The 15,885-nt window shown below is 39.0% G+C and overlaps 1 protein-coding gene across 4 annotated transcripts in view; it reads right to left on the bottom strand.

Moving 5' to 3' along the window:
- LOC140731647 (serine/threonine-protein kinase NLK-like) overlaps nucleotides 1-15,885 on the bottom strand; it is a 138,203-nt gene that overhangs the window by 58,033 nt on the left and 64,285 nt on the right. For all 4 annotated transcript variants that reach the window (XR_012099883.1, XM_073053268.1, XM_073053270.1 and 1 more), the window contains exon 3: nucleotides 6,701-6,756. Coding sequence is in view for 3 of the 4 variants with exons in the window: in XM_073053268.1 (XP_072909369.1) it covers nucleotides 6,701-6,756 (56 nt within the window). In the remaining variant the exon portion in view is untranslated. The remainder of the gene's footprint in view (nucleotides 1-6,700; nucleotides 6,757-15,885) is intronic.

The following is a 15,885-nucleotide window of genomic DNA, read 5'->3' as shown; positions in this document are numbered from 1 at the left end:
AAATTTCTTCCTACATTATTTTGGAAATAGAGTAATTGCATTTCAGAAACATAAGCATAAAGCTTAAAAATCTAACATCAATGAATATTTCACATCACAAATACTTCCTTTTTTTTGCTCTAGAAAAGTGACCCTCAACTCAGAATCTCAACCAGTGGAAAAAACACTGGAAGTCTTCACGAACAGAAAAAGTATCAAAAGTATTAAGTAATTAACTCCAGTTTTGCTGATTTAATAATTGGATATCAAATTAAAATTGATCAGGCAGATTATTATGTTATATAACTAGACTTTACAAATATAAATATCAAGTACTTGGGTATCCAATAGTTCTCATTTGAGAGGGTTGTTTGAGCAACAAAAACCTCTTTTGGGCATCACTGTACTGGCAAATAAATAATGGCATTATAAATGCAGACAAGTGCGAGATTTTGCACTTTGGTCAGACCAACCAGGGTAGGGCACTGGGGAGTCTGGTAGAACAATGGGATCGTAATTTATTGAAAGTGATGTCACAGGTAGATAGGGCCATAAAGAAATCTTTTGGCATGTTAGCCTTCATAAATCAATGTATTGAGTACAGAAGACGAGATGTCTTGTTGAAGTTGTATAAGACATTGGTGAGGCCTAATTTGGAGTACTGTGTGCACTGTTGGTCACCTACCTACAGGAAAGATGTAAACATAGTTGAAATTGTGCAGAGAAACTTTAAAAGGATTTTGCTGGGTCTGGAGGACCCAAGTTTGAATAGGTTAGGACTGTACGCTTTAGAACATAGAATATTGAGAGATTTGATAGAGATATACAAACTTATGAGGTGTATGGATAGGGTAAATGCAAGTAGGCTTTTTCCACTGAGGTTGGGTGGGACTACAACCAGAGGACATGGCTTAAGGGTGAAAGGTGAGAAGATTAAGGAGAACATGAGGGGAAACTTCTTTGCTCAGCTTCGTGAGAGTGCCAAATGAGCTGCAAGGACAAGTGATCCATGTGAGCTTGATTTCAACGTTTAAGAGAAGTCCGGATAGGTACAGGACAGTAGGGATATGGAGGGCTATGGTCCCAGTGCAGGTTGTTGAGAATAGCCAGTTTCAATCGTTTTTGGGTCGAAGGGCTTGTTTGTGCTGTAACTCTCTATGAAGATAATACCATTACTGTTAAAGTTCTCATTTAAAACAAGCAATGAGCCACTGTTAACAAGGAAATATATTTATTCTAAAGCATTTACTCAAATCTTCAAGAGCTGCACAGTCAGAGCTGCCTTTTGTATGACCTTAGCAGTAATCTTATTTTTTAAACAAATGCAGTAATTCAAAGCAAACTTTGTGAAATCTCTGAGATTGAGAGAATGAACCACTCAATTCACTCCATTACAGACAGGAAGGATGTGAAGGCATGCAACTTGAACTAGTGGGTGTGAGCTACAAGCAGATAAATTTAGGATAATTTCTGTAGTGTCAGAGGCAGAGGGAAGACCTGAGTACAATTTAAAAAATTATAAGAGGCAAAAATAGGGTAGAAAGAATGTTTCACAGGATAGAAATGTCAAGTACTAGATGACATTATATTAAAGATGAGAGAATGTATGTTTAAGGGACTGTACCAAAGAGGTGCCTGGAATGGGCTGCCAAGAGTAGTGAAAGCAGATACAATGTCATTAAAGAGGCTGTTAGATACACAATAATATAAAGGAAATGGAGGGATATGGATCATATAAAGGCAGAAGAAACAGTTTAATTCAGCGTATTGTCACAGACATCGTGGGTCAAAGGGCCTGTTCCTGTGTTGTACTGTTCTATGAACCAAGCCATTTGTAGAATTTCTTTGTTTAGATCAGTAACTTAATTTTGTTTCATAAGTAACTGAAAATGTAGATAACACCAAGGGTAAAGAACTGCCAAATTTACAAGGTAAGGCAAAACAAAGGGAACATAGAAATACCAAAGCTATTGTGAAAGAAATGTATTTTTAAAGGAGGCCTTTGATAGCAAGCATGGAAGACAGCAAAATAAATCAGAACTGTTACAAATATCAGCATTGTGCATTGTGACTGAATAGTGGGAGCAGAAATAATCTGAAGACAAGATATGCAGGTTAAGATCGTGAACTTACATAGAACAGTACAGCACAGTACTGGCCCTTTGGCCCACAATGCTGTGCTGACCTTTTTACCTACTCCAAGAGCAATCTAACTCTTTCCTCCTACATAGGTAGATAGACACATGGATGAAAGAAAAAAATTAGGTCTAATAGTCTCTTAAATTTCCTTAATGTATCTGCTTACTACCACCCCTAGCAATGTTCCATGCACTTACTACTGTGTAAACAAAACATCCCTGACATCTCTGTTTTCTTCCAGTCACCTTAAAATTTTGTCCTCTTGTATTAACTATTTTTGCACTGGGAAAAGGAGTTGGATGCGTACTCCAAGCTTCTGATCATCTCGTACACCTCCAACAAATCACCTCTCAATTTCCCTCGCTCCAAACAGAAAAACCCTAGTGCGCTAAATTTTTTCTCATAACACATGCTCCTTAATCCAGCAGCAGTCTGGTAAATCTCCTCTGCGCCCTCTCGCAAGCTTCCACATTCTTCCTATCATGAGGTGTCCAGAACTGAACACAATTGTTCAAATGTGGTCTAACCAGAGTACTTAAAAAAAAGAGCTGTAACATTACCACGTCACCTTGTGTTTATCCCTCCTCCCACCTTTTAAGTCTACTCATCCATCTTCTCTTCTCCAGTCCTGCTGAAGGGTTTCGGCCCAAAACATTGACTATACCTTTTTTCATAGATGCTGCCTGGCCTGTTGTGTTCCTCCAGCATTTCGTATGTGTTGTCTGGATTTCCAGAATCTGCAGATTTTCTCTTGTTTATAACATTACCTTGCCGTTTTTAAACTCAACCCACTGACTAAAAGATAACACACCATACTCCTTCTTAATTATCCTTTATCAACTTGCATAGCAACTTTGAGGAATCTATGGATGTGGACACCAAGATCTCTCTGTTCCTCTACACTGATAAGAATCCTGCCATTAACCTTGTATTCTGCCTTCAAGTTCAACCTTTCACTTCACTTTATCATTTCACACTTCTTTGGATTGAACCCTTTCTGCCACTTCTCAACATGCTCTGCATCTTGTTAATATCCCACTGTAACCTATGACAACTGTCTACACTATCCTGTAATAGTTCCTATAAAAATAACTTCCTCAGCCTTTAAGCTAATTTAATCACATTAATTTTATAAATAAAATTTGATCCATTTTTAATTCTATTTGAATATAAATGCAGTTTTTGCTTGCCATCAGCTTTGACATCAAATTAAGCTTCTTATGAATGACCTCACTACTATGTTGGGGAATAAAACCAAGGAGCAGTGCTGCACTACACACAGTACCTGACATTGCTAGAGGCACAGAGCTGCCTCTTGTTAAAAGGTCAGATGCAAGATATGGAAAGAACAGAGGAGGGAAGACAAAAGTAGCGATTCTTCCAATCTAGAGTTAAAATGCATTTAAAAGCTTGCAAGGATTAAGAACAACTCTCCTTCATCACACCAAATTTATAGATTCAAATAATGTTATCTTCTAGTAATTTATCGAGCTTTTAATGTCTAGTTTTCAAGGGCAAGTACAATTAAAAGATTTACTTAACTACTGGGCATTGCATTTGAGAAACTCTCTTACCAATTTATAATTTCTAGCAGTATCAATTCAACTGGTGGAATACCAAGACCCGCATGTTCCGCCCATTTAAGTAACCTCATCAGACCATTAATTCATCAATATTTAACTAACTGTAGATGCAGTTAAGCAATAGAAACATTTGAAGGTTATGAAAATTTTAACTAGAAGTCTATTATCATAGAGGTCTGATACATTTCTTTTCCAAATATTATTCATCTAGAATTTCAGAAATTTATAAATGTACTTGTTTTTAAGATATTGCTTTTATTCTGCTAAAACTGCTTAAGTAATTTAACAAATCTGAGGTAACTTTACCACATTATTTACACTGGCATATGAAATTTGAAAAAGTATCAAACACCCTGTGGCCATCACAAATACAACCTATGTAGCTGTTTAATATAGAATTTCCTAGGGAAAGCACATCACGAGCACAGTCTTAATACTAAAGACACTCCTGTTCCAAAACATAAATGTTCTGTCCATTTCAGACATTTCTCAACTACCTTTTGAATATTTCTATAACAATGTAGAACTTAATCTTGGACTATTTACTGTACTTGAATGCCATATTTGTAGAAAAAGTTTTCATATGACTCAGTCCACAAGTAATTTTGAAAGCTTGGTGGCCAGTAGGGTATATTTTCATACATTCCTGATCTGAACTACAGTTGAAAATTCACACTTACTACCTGCAAAAAATAAGAATTTGCTTTAGTTCTATCAAATAAATTTTAGGAATATCACGAGAAATATTTAGTTAATTGGAACACTTGTGCATTATTCTTGAAACTGAAAGTGGAAATGAATTGAGCACAGAAATAATAACACCTTGCACAAATGTGGAAGGAGTGATAAGGAATAGAAGAATTTCAGGAAAATAAAAACCCAACTGCAACAGAGGATTTCCAGCACTGGAAATATCAGATACTAGCTGGTTTCAAATTAAACATCCGTGGGGCACAAAACACCCTTTTGATGCACATTTTGGTTCTTTAAGTGACTGCCACTAAATGCCTCAAATTCAAAATAGAAGACATCTGGTTCAATGAAGGGTTTATGGATAATCTGTAAGGCATCATCAAGGATGAGGTATTAGACATAATGGATGTATAATGGTTTATAAATACCCTGGCCTGGATGAAATCAATCTCAATTTTCTATGAAAAGCAAGGCAGGAGTTAGCTAGAACCCTGACAGATTGTTTGTATTTCATTTAGGCACACATGGAGCACCAGAAGAATTGAGAGTAGCATTTACTCAAGAGCAAGGATAAACAAGTAACTACATGGCAATGAGCCTTACATTTGTGCAAAGGAAATTGAGACAAAATCCTAAAATGAGAAGCAGGGACTCTGGTAAGTGGGTAAGAGATAGTCAGCACAGCTTTGTGCATGGGAAATTTTAGCTTTTAAAAAAAAAATCAGTTAATTAAAATTAAAAGGCAGCACAGTAGATGATGCTGATATGGACTTTAATAAGTCATATATAGAGTAAGATTTGTGGAAAAGTTCTGCATGGCAGGTTGATCCAGGGCACATTAGATCCAAGTAGAGCTGACTAATTGGATCCCGAACTGGCTTGGTGATTGGCAAAGGAAAGAAGCAGAAGGATACTCTGCAGATTGGAAGTGCTGTGATGGGTGGTATTAGTGCAGGGATTGGCTCTGGGACCCTTGCTTATATGAAAATTACTGTATATAGATTTGAATGAGTTGATGCCTATTCTCAAGTCTTAAAAGTCTGGCTTGGAGGACTTGGGTTATAGGGAGAGTTTGCATTGGCTTAGTTTTCTTTGGAACAAAGGAATCTGAGTGGTTGAGCTGTTCATCATCCACATACACAGTAGGGGTATCAAAAACAAGAGGGGATAGGTTTAAGCAAAAAGAACGTGGAAAGAATTGACTTTTTTTTCTTCAAAAAAATAAACAATGGCTGATATCTGGAATTTGCTGCCAGGGGTGGTGAAGAGACATTCAGACAGGCACTTAGGTAGGCACTAGAAGGGGCTGTTAGCCCTGCTGTTATTCAACAAGATATGGCTGATTTTTGCCTCTGTAGATTTCCTGCATGAACCCAGTATCCTTTAGTTTAAGCAATGGCGAGTTATACTCTCCATACACGCCACCCTTGGCAAAGAAGAACATGAGATTCACTGCCCTCTGGGTGAAGAAATTCTCTCAACTTTGCTGAATAATCCAATTAAAGAGACAGACCCTTGCTAGGCTTACTGAAGTATTCACTAAATTCATTTAAATGCATTTTATTTGGTTACAGAGAAAAAAAAAATCACCTAGCTTTGAATGACATGCAAGACTGACAAGAATGTTAACCAATTAAAAGTTGTGTATTTTCAGACCCAAGTTATTTCTTTTGCCATTGACACTCACATTCTAACTTAATCTTCCTGAATTTCTCTTAGTTTATGTCAATTTTAACTTGCGTTAAATAACAACATTGATATCAGTGTTTAATTATATATAGTAGTTAAGATTAATAATAATGGACACATATTTCATACATTTTTGGTCATCACAAAGCACAGGTGGGACTTTGGTCTGAATGAACATCTCTGTATCACTCTTAAGTACAGGCTCTTTCAGGAGCTTTAACAGTTTAAAATGTAATGACATTGTAACTTCCATGACAAACTAGATGATATGTGAACATAATCCACCTTATTTTCTCCACTATTAAATGCTTTTTACCATGTCACTACAATTTACTCTAAAGATCAAATTTTAGGTAGCACTGTTTTATTTTGCTGAATTTAACTATTTCATTGCATATTTCTGACAAATGTGATTAGATGCTTGCTTGTTTTGTCAGTACGGCAGATCATTTTAAAGCTGTTTATAGAAATGTGGCAACATCATCATGATTAATGGATGTGCATTTTCTCCTCATCATGACTCAAAAAAAGTCTAACAAAACGTTAACTAGATTTTCTACAAAGAATCCATAAGACATTTATAGTTACAGAATTATTAAACTTGACTGGCAGGATACATTTCTTCAAAGTAGTCAATGTGTGGAGGTTGGAGTATATCAAGTGCAGAGAGCACCTGAAACAGAACAGAATAGAGAATTAGTGTTCATATTACATTACACAGGTCTGATTAAAAGCCAAATACAGCTTTAAATGACCTTTAGTTGCATCAAATTTAGTGGTCTATGGTTTATAATCCTTGAAATAAGGCAGAATACTCATTAATACCAAAACAGCTTGAACTCTTCAAGCTTCACTATCAAAACCAAAACGTAATATAAAACCAGTTTTGTTTATGTTCATACATCAGAGTACAACGGCATAATACTTAGTAAAATCTTCATCCACATGTTCAATCCATGGGCAGAGTAATGACCTCCAGACTGGTCAGATAGCATTTGGCATTTAGTCAGTTTGCCAAAAATCTCTTTAAATATTCAAGTTTTCATACTGAATTACAGAAATGTAAGTACCAATAATTCAAGTATATAATTCAGTCATAAAATGCTGCTACAACAAGTTAATCACTGCACTTGTGGATATATGTACTGCACTTGTACACATGACAAACTTAACTATGACCTTTAACCTTTGTTGTAGAACAAGTACACTTCAGTGCTGTTATGAATCTATGAAGGATCAAATCTGCCAAAACTGTCAAATCAATCATAGTTAGAGAATACTCTACGCTTTTTTTTCTTGTCACCATTATTCCTCTTGTACACAGCAAGGTTTATTGCTTGGAATCCTATTTCTCATCTGGGAACAGAGATTTGGTCCCATATTTTTACTTCACCACTGTTGATGCTTCCATAGTCTCTAAGTGATCAGACAAAACACTCCAGACTATGCGGCCAGATTCTGCTCTAACTCCAAACAAGTTTGTAGAGGTCGTCACTGTAGTGGGCAGAATTTCCAAATAAGCATAGGCAAGAGTTAGAGGATCTAGCGGCTTGGTACCATGACTTAACCTTTCCCCTCAACGTCGGCAAAACACAAGAGCTAGTCATTGACGACTTACTGCATATCCAAAACACTTGCTCCTGTAATTGTGGCAAAAACAGTGGCAAACTTTCAAACAGACAAGACAATATTTCCAAAGTAAATTATACACCTGCTTCAAATTAATCTGGAAGCTTCTATGAATACTAGTGGAACTTGCATCCTACCAAAAATTAAAGTGATCCCACAACAGTTTTGATAAAACTATTTGATGTGCTCTAAATGGAAATCAAATAAAAACATTAATGGCTGGGTGTGAACTCAACAATACCCTAAGAACAAAGATACATCAGAGAAGCACCAAATCACTATGCAACCAATACATGCACAAGACTAGTGGACATTGGATAACACTGAGATATGAGATTTGATGGTTTATGTATTTCACTAAAATTCAAGTTTACTTTTCAGTTTAATGAAATTATTTTCCTTACACCTAATTGTAATTGTAAATTATATTAATTTGATATTACTGAAAGAAATGTAGGTGCATGCTATTGCTTGAAGCCAAATGACTGCCAAAATGAATAGAAAATGCTACATTTCTCAATATTTAAGAAACTTCAGCTACTTTGTCAGATTTCCACGTGATCCTCAATGTACACAAAATTTTATTACTGTAAAGCATTTTATCATAAACTTTGGTAAATCAAAGCTGGGTGAAATGCATTTGAACATACATCACAATAACTGAATAGCAAAGGAACAGACCCTTTGGTCCAGGTTGTTGTGCAGAACTAATTAAGCTATAACACCTAATCCCTTCTCTCTTCACATGGTACTCTGGGGCCAAGGTGCAATAGGCAATTCCAACTGTCATTCACTGCACAAAGCATATACAAGACATACAAGATATCAGTAAACATACAGTCACATTAAAAAAAAACAGGACAAGTCCCTGAGTCCATGGATGATGCAAGCAGTAACAAGCCCGCAGCAGTTTGCAGACGAATGCAATTCAGCTCGTCTTTCACCAAGCAAACACTGGAGGTTGGCCCTCAATTCAGCATGGATACCGCGTAACACCTCCTCTGGTGCCACATCTTCTGGGCGGCTGCAACAGGTGACATTGCAGCATGAGGCCAGGTCCGTGCTACAGAGATCACGCAGCTTCCCCGCTGGTCTCACCAATAAGCCAGTGCAGAATTCTACATTACCAATGTCCAACAGGGTCTTGTGGTCACAAGAAAAACCTTCAAGATAATCACTCATTGTTAGACTGCATGCTGCCTTTGCATACTGGCTTCAACACCTTTCTGTAGCAGGCAGCAGCACAGTCCGCACCAAGTCCATGCTGAATTGAGGGCCAACCTCCAGTGTTTGCTTGGTGAAAGATGAGCTGAATTGTACAAGGCATTGGTGAGGCCAAATTTGGAGTATTGTGTACAGTTCTGGTCGCCGAATTATAGGAAAGATGTCAACAAAATAGAGAGAGTACAGAGGAGATTTACTAGAATGTTACCTGGGTTTCAGCACCTAAGTTACAGAGAAAGGTTGAACAAGTTACCGGTAGGTCTTTAATCTTTGGAGTGTAGAAGGTTGAGGGGGGACTTGATAGAGATATTTAAAATTATGAGGGGGATAGATAGAGTTGACGTGGATAGGCTTTTTCCATTGAGAGTAAGGGAGATTCAAACAAGAGGTCATGAGTTGAGAGTTAAAGGGCAAAAGTTTAGGGGTAACACGAGGGGTAACTTCTTTACTCAGAGAGTGGTAGCTGTGTGGAACAAGCTTCCAGTAGAAATGGTAGAGGCAGGTTCGATTTTGTCATATATAAAAAAATTGGATATGTATATGGACAGGAAAGGAATGCAGGGTTATGGGCTGAGTGCAGGTAGGTGGGACTAGGTGAGAGTAAGCGTTCGGCACGGATTAGAAGGGCCGAGATGGCCTGTTTCTGTGCTGTAATTGTTATATGGTTATAAGTCCAGCTCCTCTGTTAATGTGCAACTCGCTGATAGAGTAGACCTACAGTACTTTAAGTACTTAATGTCCAGCAAGTGTCTTGCAATCATAAAAAAGATATTTAAAAGAGACAATAACACCTGAGGCTGGCTTCAAAGCAACCTCTGCGTCTGAGCCCACCACGATTTTATTTAGTGCTATCAAATCTGTCTCCACTATCAACTCAACAGCACATTCCAGGCACCAACCATGTGTAAAAAATAAACATGCTATACACATTGCCTTTGAACACCATGCCCTTCCCCCCAACCATCTTAAATGCAAGGCTTCTAGTATTAATCATTTCAACCCCGAGATACTGGCCGTTTACTCTTTCTGCACCTCAGTTCTATAAATTTCCATCAGGTCTCCCCTTCTGCCATTTGAGGCAATTTACTGGTATTTTGGTACAACGCATTTTCATGGACATGTACCCTAAATAATCAAAGTCATTTTATTAAAAATTCAGGAAGAATGTTTGTACATTCAAAAATACCTGCTTAATAGACTACTTCATTCTAGCTTCGTGGACCTTACTTACAGTAGCATTGTTTAACATTCACAATGACCCAGGCATGCAAACTTCTGTCACTCACTGCTAATACCAGAACTTTTTTTCTTGATGTATGTAGAGGTTCCAGTGCATTGGAAAACAATAAATAAGATTGTGGGTTAAGTAGTTCTGTGTAATGTTATGTCCCCATCTACTGCACTATATGTCAGGTAGGTTTGTGGGATACACTGACAGCTGCTACTAATGAACTCTTCTTTCTAAATAAAAGTTCAAATCCTACACCAAGACATTCAAGTTTCGTTTTCCAGTCCTATAAGAAAAATGGGAAACTATCACCTCAAAAAAAAAAGCAAGCTCACAAAATAGGTAGATCAAAAGAGTTTAAACATTCAAAAATTAATCAAAAGCCGTATGTACACTTGCTATGGTACATAGTTTGCTGACCACAAATTTCTAAACTTAAACAAATATCTTTAGCCCTATCTGATATAGATAGCTATAGGTACCCTCAATAAAGGGAGGTTGTACTGTAGCTACCTACCTTTCAAAGACTAGTTCACTTCCCTGTTTATCCTTCATGATGAGTTTAGCTGTCGATACCCACTATATAAGTGGTAGGATGCCCATTCCTACCAAGGAGGAAATGATTCCAACTAACAAAGTAACTTAAACATAGTTCATTTTAAGTGATGTCTAAATTTCAAGAAAATTCTTAAAACATTTAAAACTCAAGATTTCCATCTTATTCTATTTCACCCTGTCTTTCTGTCACGCTTCTTGATGTTCTTAACCATTCCTAATAGCCAGATTGTTTTTTATTTTACATTTATACTGTTTTTCTGCCACTTGGGTGACTTCACATTGATATTCTTTCAGATACCTTTTCACATAGGTGGTCTACAAGTTTCTGGGCACTGATATCCACAGCTGATGCTGTGAAGCTGACTCCGAACACACAAACCTCTTACCTATTAATAAATCAGCTATTTGATGTACTAAGCAATAATATCAATCTGGTCCGGAAGCTTCCTTGAACTAAATAACTTAGCTAGTGTGGTCGAGTTTGACTCATGCCCCATTTAACAGTTAACCTCGTGCTGTTTGCACTATTCGTTGCAAAGCTATCCTATTAACTGCAGGCCGATTATTGCTTCCCAGTTACATTAGAAGCTGAAGATTGACCCATGTTTACATCAAGTTAAACAAAGAATATTGGTCAGAAGTTTAACTTTTTCCTAATCTGTTTCGAAAGCTGAGCTTGGCAAAAACAGCCCCCTGGCTCTGGACAACGAATATCCATCACACACTAGGTAAATGATCATGTAAATACCAGCAGAAACAGCAAATTGTGAATTGGGGGAGAAAGTAATAGACTGAGTTAATGTATGAAATTGGTTTAATTCACATCTGTATTGCTATTAACTGACACCTAATCCATTCTCAAAGTCAATGGTTATCTATTTTTTCAAAAAGACAAAACCAAAATAACCAACTAGAAAATGACCAACACCCCAGTTTAACAATATTTCAACAGCAGCATTTAGTCTGGCACTGCTAACATATTTTCAAATGTTATTAAACAGCTCAAAGGCTATTTACTTGAAAAGGGCATTTGCATTAATGCACTTTGGAATGCCAAACCAGGGTAGGACTTAGTGAATGGTAGGGCATTGACAGTGCATTAGAACAGAGGGATCCAGGATACCATAAGACCATTAGATATAGGAGCAGAAGCAGACCATTCAGCCCATCAAATTTGCTCCGCCATTCATTCGTGGGCTGATCCAATTCTTCCCATCATCCCCACTCCCCTGCCTTCTCCCGATAGCCTTTGATGCCCTGGCTAATCAAGAACTTATCTATATCTGCCTTAAATGCACCCAATGACTTCTCCTCCACAACCACTCATGGCAACAAATTCCACAGATTTACCACCCTCTGACTAATTTCTCAGCATCTCTGTTCTAAATGGATGTCCTTCAATCCTGAAGTCGTGCCCTCTTGTCCTAGACTCCCCTACCATGGGAAATAACTTTGCCATTTCTAATCTGTACAGGACTTTTAACATTCTATGTTTCTATGAGATCCCTTCTCATTCTCCTGAAATCCAGGGAATAAAGCCCAAGAGCTGCCAGATGTTCCTCATACGGTAACCGTTTCATTCCTGGGATCATTCTTGTGAATCTTCTCTGATGATGTCAGTATATCCTTTCTAAAATAAGGAGCCCAAAACTGCACACAATACTCCAAGTGTGGCCTCCAAGTGTGGTTAAGGCCTTATAAAGCCTTAACATCACACCCCTGGTCTTATATTCTATACTTCTAGAAATGAATGCCAACATTGCATTCGTCTTCTGCACCACCGACTCAACCTGGAGGTTAACCTTTAGGGTATCCTGCACAAGGACTCCCAAGTCCCTTTGCATCTCTGCATTTTGAATTCTCTCCCTATCTAAATAATAGTCTGCCCGTTTATTTCTTCTACCAAAGTGCATGACACTTTCCAACATTGTATTTCATTTGCCACTTCTTTGCCCATTCCCCTAAATTATCTAAGTCTCTCTGCAGGCTCTCTGTTTCCTCAACACTACCCGCTCCTCCACCTATCTGTGTATCATCGCCACATTTAGTCACAAATCCATTAATCCCATAGTCCAAATCATTGACATACATCGTAAAAAGAAGCAGTCCCAACACCGACCCCTGGGGAACTCCACTGGTAACTGGCAGCCAGCCAGAATAGGATCCCTTTATTCCCACTGTTTTCTGCTGATCAGCCAATGATCCACCCATGCTAGTAACTTCCCTGTAATCCATGGGCTCTTGTCTTGCTAAGCAGCCTCTTGCGTGGCACTTCGTCAAAGGCCTCCTGAAAATTCAAGTACACCACATCTACTGCAACTCCTTTGTCTACCCTGCTTGTAATTTCCTCAAAAAATTGCAATAGGTTAGTCAGGCAGGATTTTTCTTTCAGAAGACCATGCTGGCTTTGGCTCTTGTAATGTGCCTCCAGGTACTCCGTAATCTCATCCCTAACAATCGATTCCAGCAACTTCCCAACCACAGATGTCAGGCTAATAGGTCTATAGTTTCCTTTTTGCTGCCTCCCACCCTTCTTAAATAGTGGAGTAATATTTAAGTTTTCCAGTCATCCAGTACAATGCCAGAACCTATTGATTCTTGAAAGATTGTTAATGCCTCTGCAATCTCTCCAGCTACTTACTTCAGAACCCGAGGGTGCATTCCATCAGGTCCAGGAGATTTATCCACCTTCAGACCATTAAGCTTCCTAGGGAACCTTTTCAGTCATACTTTTCACTGCACCTACTTTACTTCCCAGACACACTTGAATGTCTGGTATACTGCAGATGTCTTCCACTGTGAAGACTGATGCAAAATACACACTCAGTTCCTCTGCCATCTCTGCGTCTCTCATTACAGTATCTCCAGCATCATTTTGTATTGGTCCTATATCTACCCTCAACTCTTTTACCCTTTATATACTTAAAAAAATCTTTTAGTATCTTCTTTGATATTGGTTGCCAGCTTCCTTTCATAATTTATCTTTTCCTTCCTAATGACCTTCTTAGTTTCCTTCTGCAAGTTTTTAAAAGCTTCCCAATCCTCCCACTAGTTTTGGGTTCCTTTTGCTTTTACTTTGGCTCTGACTTCACTTGTCAGCCACAGTAGTGTCTTTCTTCCGTTCGAAAATCTCTTATTTGGAATATATCTGTCTTGCACTTCCCTCTTTTTTTGCAGGAACTCCGGCCATCGCTGCTCTGCTGTCCTTCCTGCTAGTATCCCTTTCCAGTCAACTTTGGCCAGTTCCCCTCTCATGCCATTGTAATTTCCTTTATTCCACTGAAATACTGACACATTGGAATTTAGTTTCTCCTTCCCAAATTTCAAAGTGAACTTGATCATATTGTGATCACTGTTCCTAAGGGTTCCTTTACCTTCGGCTCTCTTATCACCTCTGGATCATTGCACAACACCCAATCCAGCACAGCCGAACCCCTAATGGGCTCAACAACAAGCTGTTCTAAAAAGCCATTCTTTAGACATTCTACAAATTCTCTTTTTTAAAGTCCAGTACTGGCCTAGTTTTCCCAATCCACTATCATGTTAAAATCCCCAACGATTATCATGACATTGTCCTTCTGATATGCCTTTTATAGCCCCTGCTGTAATTTGTAATCCACATCCCAGCTGCTGTTTGGAGGCTTGTATACAACTGCCATTAGGGTCCTTTTACCCTTGCCATTTCTTAACTGAATCATAGAAACTCTACACCTTCTGATCCTATGTCATCCCTTTCTAATGATTTAATATTATTTCTTATACATAGGGCCACCCCCCCCACCTAATAACCTATCTTTCCGATACACCGCATACCCTTGGACATTCAGCTCCCAATGGCAGCCATCCTTTAGCCAAGTTTCAGAGATGAACACAACATCATACTTGCCAATCTGTAGTTGAATGTCAAGATCATCCATTTTATTTCTTATGCTGCGTGCATTCAAATATAACACTTTCAGTCCAATATTTGTTGCTTTCTGTTTTAACTGCACCATGCCTCTATGCCCTGTAGATCATCCCACTGGCTGTGATTATGCCTCACCTCCTGCCTGTTCTTTCTATCATCTCTGTTGTATGCTTTCTTTGATTTATTTCTGTTTGCACCTATCACTCCGGTTCCCATCCCTCTGCCAAATTAGTCTAAATCCTCCCTAACAGCTCTATTAAATCTGCCTGCTAGAATATTGGACTCCTTTGGGCTCAGGTGTATCCTGTCCTTTTTGTTAAGGTCATACCTCCCCTAGACGAGGCCCCAACGATCCAGGAACCCGAAGCCCTGCCCCCTACACCAGTCTCTCAGCCACACATTAATATGCCTTATCATGCTATTCTGGCACTCGTTAGCATGTGGCACAGGCAGCAATCCTGAGATTACTACACTGGAGGTGCTGCTTTTCAGCTGCTTCCAAGCCAACTACCTGAATTCTCTCTTCAGGACCTCAGGACCCTTTTCTACCAATGTCATTGGTACTCATGTGTATGTAGCAAGACTTCTGGCTGTTCACCCTCTCCCTTCAGAATACTCTACACCCGATCTGAGACATCCTATAACCTGGCACCTGGGAGGCAACATCATGTGGGTATCGCTATCAGGCTGACAGAACTTCCTGTCTGTTTTCCTCACTATGGAATCCCCTATGTCTACCGCATTCCTCATCTTCTTCTCTCCCTTTTGCACCACAGAACCAGACTCAGTGCCAGAGACCCGTTCGCCATGGTCACCTTCTGTCAGGTCTCTGCCCTCAACAGCATCCAAATGAGATAATGATTGAGGGGGATGACTACAGGGTTGCTCTCTACTATCCGAGCTCTTCCCTGACCATCATCCACTTGTTTAACTCCTGCAGCATCCGGGTGACTAACTCTTCGTAGCTCCTCTCTATCTTCTGTTCACTCTCCCTAATAAGCTGTAGGTCATCAAGACGCAGCTCCAGATCCCTAACTCGCTCTCTCAGGAGCTGCATCTCGGTGCACCTGGCACAGATGTGGCCATCTGGGAGACAGGAAGATTCCCAGGACTCCCACATCCGACACCCAGAGCAAAGCACTAACCCTACAGACATGCTCTCTATTCCTCAAGAAAGGCAAGGAAAAAACAAGTCCACTTATCCACTTACCTTGCCAAAGCCCGAATGAGCTAAAGCCTTGCCCTCTACAGATCCA

Source organism: Hemitrygon akajei, chromosome 8 (assembly GCF_048418815.1).
Source record: "Hemitrygon akajei chromosome 8, sHemAka1.3, whole genome shotgun sequence".
NCBI classification, from domain to species: domain Eukaryota; kingdom Metazoa; phylum Chordata; class Chondrichthyes; order Myliobatiformes; family Dasyatidae; genus Hemitrygon; species Hemitrygon akajei.
This window is presented reverse-complemented; position numbering and strand designations above follow the sequence as displayed.